At 47.7% G+C, this 16,337-nt stretch overlaps 1 protein-coding gene across 1 annotated transcript in view; it reads right to left on the bottom strand.

Moving 5' to 3' along the window:
- Nucleotides 1-9,850: 9,850 nt before the first annotated feature.
- CDS2 (CDP-diacylglycerol synthase 2) overlaps nt 9,851-16,337 on the bottom strand; it is a 46,181-nt gene continuing 39,694 nt past the window's right edge. Inside the window, exon 13 of the mRNA XM_081149428.1 lies at nt 9,851-16,277. Coding sequence (XP_081005554.1) covers nt 16,148-16,277 — 130 coding nt within the window. The 3' untranslated portion in view covers nt 9,851-16,147. The remainder of the gene's footprint in view (nt 16,278-16,337) is intronic.

Below are 16,337 nucleotides of genomic sequence, written 5' to 3'. Positions count from 1 at the left end.
TGTTTGAAAGTGACGCTGGAGCCATGTGGGATGGCATATTGTGATGAGAGGCAACCCTGCCCCAGGAAAAGCAGGTGGTGGGAGAGGGGTTTGCTCACATTCAAAGACAAGTCCGGGGCCACAGAAGACAGAGGATGCATTCTTCACACGCAGTACTACTGCTGACCCCAAAGAGGTCATTCTTCATGCACCGCAAGAGCCAAATGCCTCCTGGTCACTGGGCCAGCCTCTCTCCTGAGGTCCACCAACCAGGCACATACCACCTCCTAGGGATGCTTAAATCACTTATCCCTTTATAGATGTTCAAAGAGCTCCAACTACAGTACAGTTTTTCCAAGGCATAAATTAGTATGGGGGGAAAAATGTGAAACTTTCTTCAGACACAACAAATTGGTGAGAGGTGGGGGATTCATTGGAGCTTTGTGAGGATAAGTAATCACTGAACAGGGAAGTAGGCAGGGGGGTTGCCTCCAAGAAGCAGGGAGGCCAGCCCCTGCAACAAAAGGCCATGTAGGCACATGGTCCTTGTGTGCCTTCATTGGCATCCTTTTGTGACACAGATCACAGACTGGGATGAAAGAGGTCGCCTCCAGGAATCTCATTTAATGCTGACCTTGGGCTCCCACCTCTGAATTCAGCTTCCAGACAAGATCCTGACATAATCCTTTGAGCAAACTCTGCTGCAGGGATGGTCCAGTGTGTGCAGAAAAGGGTGTCCCTCACGCACTCATCTGATCTCTATGCAGTCTCCACTTTAGGTCCTTGGTTAAAAGGGTTCTCTCCAGCTAGTCTTCAATTGATTATTCAGGATGGTTTTTCTATATTTTAGTTGTAATTCCAGTTTGGTCCCAGGAGAGTGGCAGTGTAGCTTTCCACTTAATCTGCCACCATCTTGGAATCCCCTGTATTTCTTTTATCAATAAAATAACGGAAACTTTCAAAATGTTTTCTTCATATATTTTATTCCAAAAAATTTGCTTTTTTCTTAATGCTGAAACATCATTTTCACTTTGATAATACAGCTTTTGTTAGTTTATTGTTTTTTATTTATTATAAAAGATTTTATTATGAATATTTGAAACATACAGAAAATTAGGGGGAAATGGTGCAATGATCTGCCATCTACCCATTACCTAGACTTAAACATTCTTAACATTTTATCAGATTTGCTTCATGTAATTTTTTGCCAAAGTATTTATAATAAAATAAATAAAAGACATTTTACCTCATATACTTCTATATGCATCTCTAATAAGAACTTTCCCTCCATAACCATTATACAATTATTATACCTAAAAAAATAAATAATAATCCCTTTATATCACCTAGTACACAATCCATATTCAGATTTCCCCAGCTGTCACCAAAATGTCTTTTGCAGTTGGTCCATCTGAGCCAAGATCCACACAAGGACCACACACTGATCGCATTTGGTTATTAGGTCTCTCAGCTCCCTCTTAATCCAAAGGCCGCTGGACAGCTCTAAGTTCAGGAATGTGCCTGGACAAGGCTGCTAGCCTAAGGGGGCAGAGTGAGGGACACAGAAAGCCGTGTTCACGGCTGAGTACAGGGACCTGAAATAACACTGCGTGTCATAAACTCTGAGACCGATGAGGTGCTCCTGGCTCTACTGCAGAACCATGTCTGTATGTCTGGGGCCAGAGACAGGCTTCCAGACATCTGGGAATCCTCAGTCTAATGTTGCCGTCTGACGCTGCAGCTCTGGGAGAAGATTTGATGAACAGGTTTTGCCTCTTTGTGGCTCAGTGGACGCGCCTAGTCTCAGAGGGGCAGTGAGTTTTGACCGTGCCACCTTCCCTCCCCACCCGTGAGGTAAGCGAGTCTCGTTGACTGACCCGTCCATGCTTGTCTCTTGGCCTTCTGCCAATCTGAGCCCTCTCGTATCATTTGTCAATTCTATTGATTGTCACTTGTCTTTCCAGAAGAGGCTCCCAAATCTGAAACATTTGTCTTGTTTTTAAAAAAACTGTGTAATTTATCTTTAAGTTAGAAGCTCTTTTATAAACTTTGCCACCCCACAACAAGCGAACTCTCACGTAGTCAAATTATTTTCCTGCTCATCCTTTTAAAAATGTCCTTCTGCGGCCCTGGCCAGGCGGTTCAGTTGCTTGGAGTGCCCTCCCATACGCCAAAGGGTTGCGGGTTCGATTCCCGGTCAGGACACATACCCAGGTTGAGGGTTCAGTCCCCGGTTGGGGCACATATGGGAGGCAACCAAGTGATGTTTCTCCCTCACATAGATTTTCTCTCTCTCTCCCTTCCTCTCTCTCAAATCAATAAAAACATATCCTCGGGGGAGGATTAAAAAAGAAAAGAAAAAAAGTCGGACATCTTTTTAAAGAACGTCCTATGCAGCGAGCTGCCTGAGGGAAGTGTTCTGGCTTTCGCCTCTGCTGCAGCACCAGGCCTCTGAAACAACGGCGGGTGCATTTTTTATGGGGTGCTCAATATCCTCACCCCCAAACCCCAGTCGGGGTGAGTACGAGAGGCAGCCACTCGATGTCTCTCTCTCTCTTTCCCTCCTTCCCTCCCTTCCACTCTCATTAAAAATCAATAGAAAAATATCCTGAGGTGAGAATTAACAACAACAATGAAAAAAGCAGAGGCTGACACAGGATTTGATGCACATGTGTTTTTGTGGGTGACTGTCAGGGAAGGGGAGTGAGAGAAGCAGGAGCGGGCAGGGGAGGGAGCTGAACAAAGATGTGGTTACAGCTGGAGTCTGGCGCCAGCCTGGTTAACAGGGAGCTCTGAAGTGCACCACATAGTAGGTCTTACCTTAAGGCAAGGGGCTGGCCCTTTGTACCCCCTTATCAGTCAGTCATTAGCTGTGGGCTGCCAGAGGAGAGGAAGCTCCTGGGCAAGGAAAATTCTGCATGGAAGGGGGCAACTCAGGGGCAACTCTGAGCCATTAGCCACCAACACTCATTGCAGCTTAGAGATGGGGTGACTGGCTGACAAAGGACATCTGGCATTCTGCACAGCTGGTGAAGTGAGATGGAAGAGAAAGGAGGTGTGCCTGGCTGTAGTCACCGTTACCGGCTGAATTGTGTCTCGCCAACCACCACCAGATTCCTATGTTGAAGCCTTAAACCCCCACACCTCAGAATGTGCCTGTATTTGACAGTCTCTAAAGAAGTAATTAAGGTTAAATGAGGTCATTGGGGTTTAATCCAGTATAACTGGTATCCTTATAAGAGAAGATTAAGACACAGACATTCAGAGGGGAGGCCAGGTGAAAACCAGGGGAGAAGATGGCCATCTAGGCCAAGGAGAGAGGCCTCGAAATAAACCAACGCTGCTGACACTTTGATCTTGAACTTCTAGCCTTCAGAACTGAGAGAAAACAAATTTCTGTTGTTCAAGCCACCCAGTCTCTTGTACTTTCTTATGGCAAACTAATAGTCTAATATGGCAAACTAATGCAGTCACCTTTATTCATTAGCTCTCCCAAGGCCAGGATGTTTGGTTAGCCTGGAAATCTCATATTCCAATCCTGCTACAAAACCTTGACTAGGGTGTTTTTTAATCCCCAATGTCCAGAGACTACTAATAAAAACAAATTCAACTAATGCTCCACATCTGTGGAAACATGCTTACATTCAGGCCTCTCATTAGTATATTTCGCACACCTATGTGGGGGTGGTTTATACAGTCGGGAAGCAGACTTTGTTTTGCTAAGAATTATAAATGTGAGAGTTCCTGCATCAGGGTGGCTAGAAAAACAGTGGGAGAGAAAAGCTATTAGATGAGGCGTGCATTATCTTTTGTTTATAGAACATGTTCACTCTGCGATGGTGTCAGGGGATATTAAAATGTCATTGATGAAAAAAGGCTTTATAACAACAGCGTTACTCAGAGATGCATTGGTGGCTGGGCTGTGATGAAGTAGTCCAATAGTTACTGATTTCGGCCACATTGTGCGAGGAAAAGCATGCATCGCTCTAATTCTACCATCTTCTAAACAGTTGGGAATGAGCTGCCATTTGGTAAGGAGCTGCTCTAGGTTTGGGTGCAGGTCACTTGTACCTGGAAATAAAGCTAATTCTTAGTTTCCCTTTCCATAATGGGAATAAAGGACTGAGAAGACTGAAATTTTCACAAATATCATTTCAATTCCCTTCCCCAGGCCCTTAAATCAAATAGCCATGTCGGCTCCCCAGAGTCTCTTCAGTTGTCTATTGACTGGTGGAAATGCCTAGGAAGAGGGGAGGTGGCAGGCCCCAGAGGAGACAGGGGAGATGCGTATCACAAACTAGATCGTTCCATTCTCAGCCCACCCTGAGTCTGAGCTTCCAGCTTGATTAGAGCCAGTGGCTCAATCGCTCTGGCTGGCATTCAGCCTGCAGAAGCATCGGCAAGAGTTCCTGATCTTTTGGTCCTGCTCGTGGGTCCTTATATGAAGCTCTCTCTCTGAGCAGCTGTTCACCATTACCCAGATGTAACCCCTACAACTGTTCAGAATCTTCTCCCTTAACTCAGTGGGGATTTGGGGGGACCATTTTGCTCCCCAGGGGACATCTGACAGTGAATGGAGCCATTATTGGTCGTCACTAATGTGATGTGGTGTGATTTACAAGTCTCCAGTGTATAGAGGGTAAGGGTGCTTCTAAATATTCTACAATACACAGGACAGCCCACCACACACAAAACAATTATCTGGACCAAAATGTCAATAGAGCTGAGGTTAAGAAACTCTGTTGCAACTATTCTTCATGACAAACACCCTGCCCCTGCATTTTATCCTGCCTTGACCTACAGCATTCATCTGTGCATCTGTCCATCCAGTCTATACTCACCAAGCACTTTATCTGGCCCTGTAACTGTACTATTGGCTTTCAAACACACATGGACTAGGAATGATAAAGTTTTAAACTGTAGACTGGTCACTAAGGAAAGCACTGATCCGGAGAGCAGATTTTACTTGTGGGTATGGAGGAATGTTGTGTGTGATTGATGTGCTGGGCTAGTAGGATGGCTGCTCAACATGGTGCACTGTGGTCAGCTCGTGATCCACGACTTCATCGCATGTCTTCCAGATGGCTGGCTGTTGCCTGGGACAATAAAGGTCCCTTTTTCAGAGCACGTGTTGCCAATCCTTCAGTGAGCTCATTCACGTAGCGGTGGTTGTAGGGTTCCCAAGAGCACCACGAAAGGGCAAGCTTGTTGCGCAAGCACTTTTCAAGGCTCCGTTTGCAATGCAAGGCCAAGCCCAATTTCAAGAGGTGAGAAATAAACTCCACCTCTTGATGGGAGGACCTACAGAGTTGCATAGCCAAGGGCCAGGATACAAGGAGAGGGAAAATTGGAGCTATTTTTGCAATCAATCCACAGAGAGTGACTCCTTAATCTTTCTGGTTTTCTCTCCAAGACCAAATATTGGGTTCTTCCCATTGGTTTGGTTAAAAACCATTTCTCACTTTCACCTTAGTTAAACCTCACCCCAGCTCCATGTGGGTCAACCAGGCAGGCAAGTTTGGTTTTTTGTTATTGTTGTTATGTTACTTTATAAATGTAAAATTTGAGGCTCAGCAAGATAGAGTTCTAGCCCAAGGTCAAAAGCTAGTAAGTGACAGAAGTAGTCCTTAATAATGATCATCATGTGTTGAGTGATGACCAGATGTCAGGCACTGTGCTACGGACTTTCTTAATTCTCAAAACAACCCTCTCCTTTCGTGGATACTATTTTACAGATGGGTAAGATGAAGCTCAGAGAACTTACGTAACTTGCTCAAAGTCACACGGCACATAGGGCTGAGACTCTAACCTAGGACTTAAGTCCAGCTTTTTCTGACTTCAGGTGTCCTCTCAGCATAACAGGGTTGTTGTAAAATCTGGCTGAGCACTCGCTGGAGCATTAGGTGGCCCCATCTTTGTAATTAGGCAGGACAATGCTGTACTTAGCCGAGGCCATCTCTGAACTGAAAGCAATTTTCCCCACCACCTAAGCTGACATACAGGACAATGAAGAAGAGCAGTGTCCACCTCAGCCTCGTCCAGTGATGTGGTCTGACAGGGAGTGAAGGACACATTGCTGTTTTGTCACGGGGGGTGGAGGCCCAGGGTGAGGAACCGTGAGAGTCTTACGAGGAAACAATGGCACCCTCTCCACCTGCTGGGCCAGGCTCACACCTGAGGCTCCTCTGGGCTCCCCTTTCCCTCACCACCCCATATCCAACTCAGCGGCGAGCTCCATTGCTCCTGCCTCCAAAATACATCCCAAGGGGCCCATGCCTCTCCCTTTGCCTCCCACCCACCCTGGTCCAAGCTGTCATCAGCACCCCCACCTGGGTTACTGCAGTAGCCTCTTACCTGGCGCGTCTGCTTCTGGGGTCAGTTTTGGTAGTCTGTGTCTTTCTAGAAATTTGTTCATTTCATTCATCCACCCGGAATTGATTTTTTTGGTGCGATGTGAGGCAGGTTTTTCACATTGATATTCGATTAATGCACATCTATTGAAAAGAACACACTTTCCCCACGGCAATATCACCTTTGTCATAAATCAAATGACCAGAGGTGGCAGGTCTGTTTCCCCACTCTTAATTCTTTCACTTTATTTACCAGTTTTAAAATTACTTCCTGCCTTGCTAGTTGGTTCCTCTTTATGCAGCTGGTATTTAATACCGATGGCACAGTTTATTTAGAAAAGGCAGGATAAACGCTGGATTCTTTTCCCCTTGTCTACTAGTGATAGAAATAGATTTGGCTCACTAGCATCCCTCAGTGGTGATCAATTGAGTTTTTAAAGTATCCTCATGAATTCATGTATTTAAATGTAATTGATACATTGCAATCAACTGCAGTTATTTTTATTGATGTTCAAAATGTCCCATCTTGGGGAGCCTCTTTTTGGCTTGGAGGCATTTCCATACGACCCTACAGTTTCTTGTAACTCTCTTGCTTTCTCATGTTTGCAACAATAGGCAACAAATGGGTAGAAAGCCCTTGGTCAGATGAAAATCCCACATGGTTGACCGGTGACGAGAATTCAGTGTGGGCAGCTGCTTATGTACAACAAATAAGAACCAGGCTGGAAGGGCCAGAGCCCCCGCTGGGACCATCTCAGGGGTGATGAAACCGCCTGAGTACACAGGAAGAAAAGGGGGCAGGGGACGCCGGAAATAGTATTTATGCAGTTTTACTTTGTGCCCAAAGCTCATCTGAGCTCTTTACAAGTACTAACGCACTTAATCCTCACAGCAGTATCACGGGGTGGGCACTGTTATTTATCGTCATTTTACAGATAAGAAAACTGAAACTCAGAGAGGTTAAACTACTTGCCCAAAGCCACAAGGTCACACAGCCAATAAATGACAAGAGTCAGGCATTGAACTCAGGGGCTCTCCCAGTCGAAATGGAGAAAGACAAAGCATTCCTCCTAGCTGGATTTGTTAGGATGACTGTGGAGGGCCATTCCAGAGCCAGGTGGGAATCTGGACAATGCCTTGAAATGCTCAGCAGCATTTCCGTGTGAATTTCAGTTCCAATCGGCCTTGGGGTCCCCAAGGTAAGCAAACTCAGCCGTTATAACTTTCGTTCCCCTCCCTTCCTTCCGTATCCAGCCCTGGCTCGGCCTTCCCTGGAGTTCACCAGCTCCTTTCCCTGCACCCCGCAGAAATTCACCTCTCTGACCAAGGTGATATTACAAATAAACGTCTCTGGTGAGTGATTAGTAGGTGCTAGGTGCTGGACAAGTACTTTGTGTATTTTCTCAATTATCTCCATTTTATAGAAGAGGCTGAACAGCTGTTTTGTTCAAGGTCACAAAAGCTAGTTAAGTGTTGTCAGGATTCCATCCAGGCATGTGTCTCCCCCAAGCCCTGCACTTGTGACCCGCTGCTGCCCTCTGCTGGGCAAGTGGCAGCACTGCCCCTTTGTGCTGGGCACCGTCTTAACCTGGGGGGGGGGGGGGCCTGTAGGGAGTTCTGGTCTCAAAACCAATGCTGAGCCCCTCAAACTGTACCAGTCAAAACTGTATGTATTATTTTTCTATGAAAAGCCCTAATGGTATAATTGGTGAAATGTGAGTAAGTTTACTTAACAGTAAAGGGGCATCAAGCCTACAGCCTACAGCTTCTCATCTTGCTCAGAGGAAAAGCCAATGGCCTTGGCCCTGTTTAATTACCCACCCTCCGGCACCTCATTGCCCACCACCGCCCCCTCCCCACTCACCTGCTGTGCACCAGCCTGGAACCCCCACCCCACCTCCTTCGGGTGTGTCCATTTGCCCAAACGTCACCTTGGCAGCAAGGCCACCCCTGATTGGCCTCTTAATAAAAATGCAACCTCTCCCAGCAGCACTCCGTTCTCTCCTGGTTAATTTCCCCCATCTAACATGCTTTTCACACGCTCGCCACCCTCTCCTAAAAGCAGCTCCGTGAGCACACGGACTGTTGGCTTTATTTGTTGCTGCGTTTCCAGTGTCCAAGGACAGAGAGAGCTCCACGGCGTTTGTGGCATGCATGAAGACAGTCAAGGACCTGAGGTAGGTCACCAGATAGAGGGAAGGTGGGTCCTGATGCCACTGACAGGGACCTCCTCAGAGTGAAGGTATGGACCTCACCAGCCTGGACGAGAAACTTCAACAGGTGGACTGGAACCCAGGGCCCCCACCGCCTCTCCAGCACCGCACAGGCCCTCGGCTGCTGGTACGAGAGAACCAGGCAGCCAGGGCAAATGATTAACGTTGGGCTCCTCAGCAACCCCTGGAAACCCATGGCTTGGAGTCAGATTTTGTTGGATTTAGGAAAGTAAACGCAGTATTTCTAGCACCTTGAGTGTTAGGAAGCAATTCATTTCAGAAGCCCCACTGTTTAGGGTTCCTGTGGACCATAAAGGCTGGAGCCCCCAAAAGGCAAACTATCTGGAGGTCCCACTGGCCCAAGCATTAGCCTGGGCAGGGTTGGCCCAATGGCTCCCAGAACTTCAGACTCAGGGCTCCTTCGGCCAGTCACCAGGGCCCACAGTCTCGCCAGGAAAGCGAAGTCCTCCCAGAGCAGGTGCTGCTGACTGCAGGGTAGACCATGAGGTGGGCAGGAGTTAGGCAGGCTGAGGGAGCCAGGGAAGGGAGGGGAGGGGAGGAGAAATGATCAGGCAGAGCCCCTGGAACAAAGAAGGGGCTTGCACCCCGTGTGGCTGAGAGGGCAGACCTCAAGCGTGGGGGTCATTAAATGGGCAGGCCTGGGGAAACTCACTCACAAACTTTGACCTAAGGCCATGGGAAAGCATCTAGTGGAGAAAGCTCACTCGGGCTATAGAGTAAGAAGTGGATTAGCAGAGGTGCCAGGCTGGCAGTGGGAATGAAGGTGGGAGGGGCAGGCCTGGCTACTGATGAGCTCACTCCTAGTGACTGGCTTACGTAACAGAGCAGACAGGGGGGGGGGGGGTGGGGGGGGTGGAGGAAGGAACCCTGATTGGGGCAGGTGTAGGTAAAGGGCCAGGCTTGGGTTTGCTCATTAGGAGTCCACGTGAAGAGGCCTTGTAGGTACGTGTGGGCTGAGGACATGGACCTGGAATCGTGGAGGTGAGTGTGGTCATCGGAGCTCTGAGAGTGGTGAGAACAGCCAGGAGAGCGCTCAGTGCGGGAAGAGCGCCTCGGACAGAATGCCACCACCTGGGGCCAGGCTGGAGAAGAGACGCTCAGAAAGGTGGCTGAGGAGCAGCAGCCAAGGAAGCAGGAGGAAAGCCAGGAGAGCAGGTGGTGAAGGCCAAGGGCAGAGGGTGTCTCTAATGGTTGGCAGCACCCTGGGAAGTGACGCTGGTTCCACATACTAACCCCCACCTCATCCAAGTTGGCACTGTCCCCCCCCATCAGAAAGCACACGGGACCTAGAATTGAGTAGATGTTTATTTGTGTAATAGGAACATTCAGGTATATAAATAAGGTAAATACTTTCCAAGGTACAGTCCATCATGTTCTGACACTGCAGTGGGAAAGAATCTACACGTATTGTCCAACACTGACCGGACGGTGCAGAGAAGTCGGCTGTGGGACAAGGACAGGGATCTAGGGAAATACCACGTCAGGCAAAGGGCACAGCAGCTAGAAAATGCTCTTTACTCCCTTTCTGGTCTGGTGCTCCTTGGCACAGAGCCAGCAAACCCAGGACAGGAACCTAATGGAGGTGAAACATAGGCATTCCGGCAGTCAAGGTGAGAGACAGCGATGGATGATGCCAGCAAACAGTTTCACTTGGGACAGAATCACCAGATGGCTCAACCCAGCTGAACCCTCTGAACTCTACACACAGGGATGCCTCAGGAGGCTGCAAAGGGCTCAGCCCTGCCCAAGTGGGGGGAGAGCCCTGCGGGGGGCACTGTCAGGGGGCCCTTGCCCAGTTGGGAGCCTTTTTCTCTGCAGATAAAGAGCTACGTAGGCCCATTAGCTGCAAGATTGAGGGAGCAAGCTCCAGTGCAGGACGAGAGGACAAACCCAGGATCAGCCCGTCACAGCAGCTGCTTATGAAACACCTCCTCATCACGCTCTCCCAGTCGCGGCCATAACCCTGACTTCCTTAACTAACCAAAGGGGAGAGGCCAGTGAACACAATGGGCCTTTGGATCTGGTCTTCATTCCCCACTAAAACCCAGCAAACAGTTCACAGCCAAGCCGGTAGTTCCGAGTTATTACTATTCCATTGGTCTGAGAATTTCACGGGTCCTCTGTCAACACCATTCCTTCAAAGTGAATCCTCCACCTCACACACTCCCCCCAACTCCCCCGTCTCCTTTCAGAAAACTAAGTATTTCTCACTCAATCGAGTGCCTGTTCTCCCTCCATTCATGAGTCACCCAGGTGATCCTTTGCTAACCTTCAATCCAACAGAAACACCCATCATCTGTCCTCAGTGGTCACCTGCTTCTATCCTGTCAATACTTTGAAAAAAGCATGGAACACAAGGCCCTGACTTGTTGCATTGTAAGGGGGTGGGCAGAGCTGTAGGCTTTCCATCTGCATTCTAATTTGCTACAGAGGTGGTTTCTCTTTTCTCCATTCTCCTAGGCCCAAAGTGTCCACTCCTACAGGGCACTGCTGCAGGTTCCTGAGCTGTGTGTGCAGAGCAAGGCCCTTGGCCAGAGGAGGAAATGGGGTCCTGAGCGAGTCACACAGAGGCCCTCACTGCCCATGGAGCAGAGGTACCACTGGCAAGAGGAAAGTGCCTCTTTCCCCATGGAAAGTCCAGACCAGGGGCAGCAGAAAGTGGGCAAGACCTCAGGCAAACCACTCCTGCTGAGTATGGAGAATTTCAAAATGTCCTCACGCCCTCCTTCCTTTTGTCAGGCTGGCCTTCTAAATGAAGTGTAGGTGGATATTAAAGTTGGACTGCTTCTCTCAGAAGGACAGTGCAGTCGCTTTCCTGTGTGCAGGGCAGGTGGCAATGCAGTGGCTGAGAACCGAGTCTCTGGCATTAAGCAACTTGGATTCAAATTACCAGCTGAGTATAACAAAAATAACTACCATTTATTGAGCACTTACTATGTGCTAGGCACTGTGCTAAATGCTTACATGCATTATCTCATAAAATCCTCACAATCCCACAAGGGAGGTGCTGTCATCAGACCCAACTGGGCCAGAGGTGCACTTAGTAACCTGCCCAGACCCAAGGCAGTTTGACCCCAACATCTGTCTTCCTAACCACTGCGCTCAGCCTGGGCCACTGCCTCAGTGACGGTCTGTTCCAGCTGCAGACAGCACTAAGAGACTGCCTGAGGTTACTGTCTTATGCTGTGTCCACGATAGTCACCTGGACATCCTCCTCTTAGCCTTTCCTCCCCACCCTGACTTTGGGAGAACAGGAACCCTGGTTCTGGTTACAAGTGACATTGCCTCTCCCCACGCCACCCTTTCCTTGGACATAATCATAAGGTGGGCAAGGAGCGAGTTACTTCAAAAGACAAAAGTTAATGGTGATGCAGGAACAAGTTCCAGCAACAACTATCACATTTGGTAGAGTAATGAAAATCACTCCCTTACAAAACTGACCTTGGGCAGGCTTCTTAGGAAACAAGGCCACTGCACAGTTTCCTGGGCAGTGATGCTCTTTGTCCTGAGTCATTCACGTCTCCCCAGCCACCCACCCGTCACCAGCAGGGATGCTCCTGGGCCTGCCGGGAACTCACTGACAGTCTGAAGATCTGAACTCAAGGATCCATTCGAATCAGCCTCCAGCTGACTCAACTAGCTTAGATTCAGATCACAGGGTTAGCTTAGTCTGCCTCAAGACATATTTTTGGAATCTTCTTGCATAACATAAGTCAACTTACAGGTAAGAAGGCCGGCGGGAAAAGATAAATACCATCAAAATGGTTTCAAAGTCCACTTGTATAAGGTTAAAAGTTACATTTCACCCCTTCTGAAAGAGACACCAGTTTCAAACATACATTATAGAATTGTACAACACTGTATTTTTTAAATACAGTTATACTATAGCTACTAAAATGTTCAGAGTATGAAACAGGCAAAAAATAAAAAACATAAATAAGGCCCAGGCTGCCTTAGAGGGTTTTACTTTCAGGAGTAAAACGTGTGTGCTTCTATGATGTTGAGGCACATGCCCACACAAAGGGAAAAGACTTGGGAGACCTGTAAGCAGTGACAAGAACACACCAGGTTCCTCTAAAAATTAAAAATGGAACTGCCGTTTGACCCAGCAATCTCATTTCTGAGAATATATCCTAAGAATCCCAAAACACCACTCAGAAAGACTATATGCACCCCTATGTTCACAGCAGCATTATTTACAATAGCCAAGATCTGGAAACAGCCCAAGTGCCCATCAGTAGATGAGTGGATAAAAAAGCTATGGTACATTTACACAATGGAATACTATGCAGCTATAAAAAAGAATCTCTTACCCTTTGAGACAGTATAGAAGGACCTGCAGAGTATTAAGCTAAGCAAAATAAGCCCGGAAGAGAAAGACAAGACCACAGAATCTCACTCATATGCGGATTCTAATGAACACAATAAACCAATGAACAAAATAGGTCCAGAGGCAGGAAAGCATGGAACAGACTGACAGATCTGAGAGGGGAGTGGGGTGGGGGAGCAGGTAGAGATTAACCAAAGAACATACATGCATATACGCATAGCCCACAGACAGGCAATAGTGTGGGGAAGGCCTGGGGTGAGGTGGGGGCTGGGTGGAGGGAGGCAAATGGGAGGAAAATGGGGGACATCTGTAATACTGTCAATAAAAAAAAAAGGACTCACCAGGGAGGCTGCCCAGACTCAGCCCTCTGCAGAAGAGCCCTGTTTCTGTAATGCCCTTGTTCATCAGCTTCCCTTCTGTCACTACTTACGAACTAACAGCAACTCAAGCTCCAACCTGGTGCACAGGTCAGGCCTCCTAAGCTTTAGGGAAGAAATGGCACAAAATTTCAGATGCACTTTCACCACTTTCGGTGGTGCTGGGGACAATCTGCTCTTGTCCTGGTAGGCGGACAGTAAGATGGAGACTTGACTCCACCACATGACCCTGGGGAAGCTCTCCCCTCCCTGGCCCTCAACTTCCTCACCAGCAAGGTGCTCCTGGCTCTCACCCCAGGTACCTCAGGAGGTGGTGTGAGGATGTACAGGATTCACACTGGAAAACAAAACCAAACTCTACACCAGGACTACGCAGTATTTGTGAATACAGAGCAGGGGGGGACACAGCGCCATGGGCAAAGTGAGAAACTGAGTTCATGACAAGGGAGGGCATGCAGTTTCAGTCACGTTTTATTTCTCACACACACACAAATGGATCTGAAGTAAGCTGCGCCATTAAGATCTGCACAGGTATATGTTTAAATAGTCTCTTGAATCTTAATGGTGAAATATTGTCAATAAATGGGAGAAAGAAAAACACTGTGCTACACAGACACAGGGAAGCATTGCTCTCCAGACGGCCCCACTAGAAAAGTCCTTTTATTTCACTGGAAAGAAAGTGGAGAAATCCCAACAAAATAAAACCCAAGCTGACCCTCTGGCATCCTTGCTGGCAGCATTGGTGAGCAACCACCTTACCCTTCCCAGGACCCCCAGGACTTCGAGATGCCCCTATCAGTGACTACTTCCACAAAGGAATGTGCCAGGCACCCTGATCTCAAATGCAGCCCTACTCATGAGTGGCTCTCAGCTGCTGGGCTCCCGCCGAGACTCCCTGCTCCCAAGCACCCCACCATTTGCCCACAATAAGTGATAGGAGACAAATGAGGTCCCTTTCTGTCTTTGGTTCAGGAGACCAAGTTCATTCTTCAATAAGAAAACTAGATTCATTACTGATTACCTCCACTGTTTAATTCATTGCTGAGATAATGCCTCATCTTAAGGATAAACATTTAGAAAAGGCCTGAAAACACTTGTTTTTGGGGAGCCCAGGACATGCCTCATTGCCCACAACTGCCACTGGTGACATGAACTTGCTCAGCCAGAATCATGGAAGACTGGAATTAGAAGACACTCAGAAAACAAGGACCCAAAGAGTGATATGTCCTGTCCTGCTCTGGGTCCACAGCCAGGACTGAAACCCCACGCAAAAACACATTTTCTTTTTAAGGGGCACCTGAACCTGAAAAAGAAGAGCCATTGCTAAAATGGAAGTAAAAGTACAGAACAAAGAGGCCACTGCAGTGCTGCATGCATGGGGAAGGTTTTGCAGTGACTGCAAGCTGAAGCATCAAAGGGTCTGCCCTGTGCTGGACGCTCCCATGATCTGGGTTGAGTGTGAGCTTCCTGGGAGGCAGGAAGGCTGATTTAAACAGAAACAAAACAAACCAGCACCAAGCCTGGTGCTAAAGCCGTTACACCGCATTTGGCAATGAGAACAACCATGGCACAGAACAACTGAACATATTTGGGCACCAAGTTCTCTCTCCTGTATCCCCTTCCCAAAGTCAACCTCACCTCTATAATTAAAAAGGGAAACAAAATAAATCACAGTTTAAAAACAAAAAAAAGGTCCCTTAGTAAAATACAAATTACATTTAACTGGTCACATTATATAAAAGTGTGCATTTAATCTTCAGGAGTCAAACCTCTAATGGGGTTGGGTTTTCCAAAGTTTCAAGCAGGACTTTGTGGTTTCGGTGAAGAAGTCATGGCACAATTGAAATCACTGTAAGAAATAAGTGATTTTTAAAACACATACACAATACACATTTGTCTCAGGAGTAATATATATACAACACAGCAGCTACGTGGGTGGTCGGTCAGGCAAAGGGGCATGAAGGAGAAGCCCTCTGCTCCCTCCCTAACAGGAAAGCCCCCAGAAAGGATTCAGCAGCGACCAGCATACAGCACAGACATGAACACCATCGTCCCTGAAAAGACACAGTGAGCTTCACTGCCCTCTAGGAGCCATCTGAGCCTAAATACATAGAAAGGGGCTCAGTTACAGCACATTCTACTGCATACACTTGAAATATTACAGTGTGGTATGTTTATTTTTACCAGACTATTATAAATAATTTTTCGTGCTTTCTCAAGAAAACTTTTTAGTCTGTGATGAAGTAAGGTGAACCCACGTCATAAAGCAGAGCTCATGTTCCACAGGATTTCTTGTGGACAGAATGCTTATCTGATCAATAAGCCTTTGTCCCTCCAGCCTACAGAAGGTAAACCCCCTGGGGCTCCAGGGCAGCGAATACAGAGCAGCCCAGATGAAAGCTCTCCAGCAGTAAACACATCCAAGCCATGAGCCTCTTCCCTGCTGGGAAAAGGGGTAGTACAAAGACAGGTACAGGGGTCCTGATGGGGTTGGACACAGGTGAACAGCCACTCCCTGATCGAGCCCACTTCAACAGATGAGACTAGAAGCGCCAAGCAGCCCCTGCTGAGCTGGGCAACACTGTCCTCCAGGTTTAAAACTTCAGTTTAAAAAACCCAAATGGTTTCACCCCCATGACTTCTTTCCAACTCAAAGCTGTAGTTTACTCACAACCCAAATCATAAGAACATAGACTGCATGTACAGAATTTTTTAAAAACCCACAGATAAAAAACACTCTACCAAAAAATTAAAAAAAAAAAAAAAAGACAGTGAGTTGAAGCCTTGTCATTGTCTCAGTTGCACCAGCTGGGCTTGCCTTGGAGCCCCGCCCCCTCGTCAGTCCTGCTCTGGCTCTCCAGCCCTGCGTGGCCCCTACTAGTCCTCCATGGCATCTGTCAGCATCCCCTTGTCGGTCAGGTGAGACTTGAGTGTGTTGAAGATGTGCAGCTGCTGATCTGGCCGCAAGTTCATGAACTGCTGAATCAGTTTGCTCGGGTTCGGGCCCCTGGAAGAAAATGTGACAAGATACACTGACGGGGGCCCAGCAACTTCTAGGGCTGATTAT

This window comes from Miniopterus schreibersii (genome assembly GCF_964146895.1).
Source record: "Miniopterus schreibersii genome assembly, chromosome: 10".
Classification (NCBI taxonomy): domain Eukaryota; kingdom Metazoa; phylum Chordata; class Mammalia; order Chiroptera; family Miniopteridae; genus Miniopterus; species Miniopterus schreibersii.
Note: the sequence above shows the minus strand (reverse complement) of the source record. Positions and strands in the feature narration are given on the sequence as shown.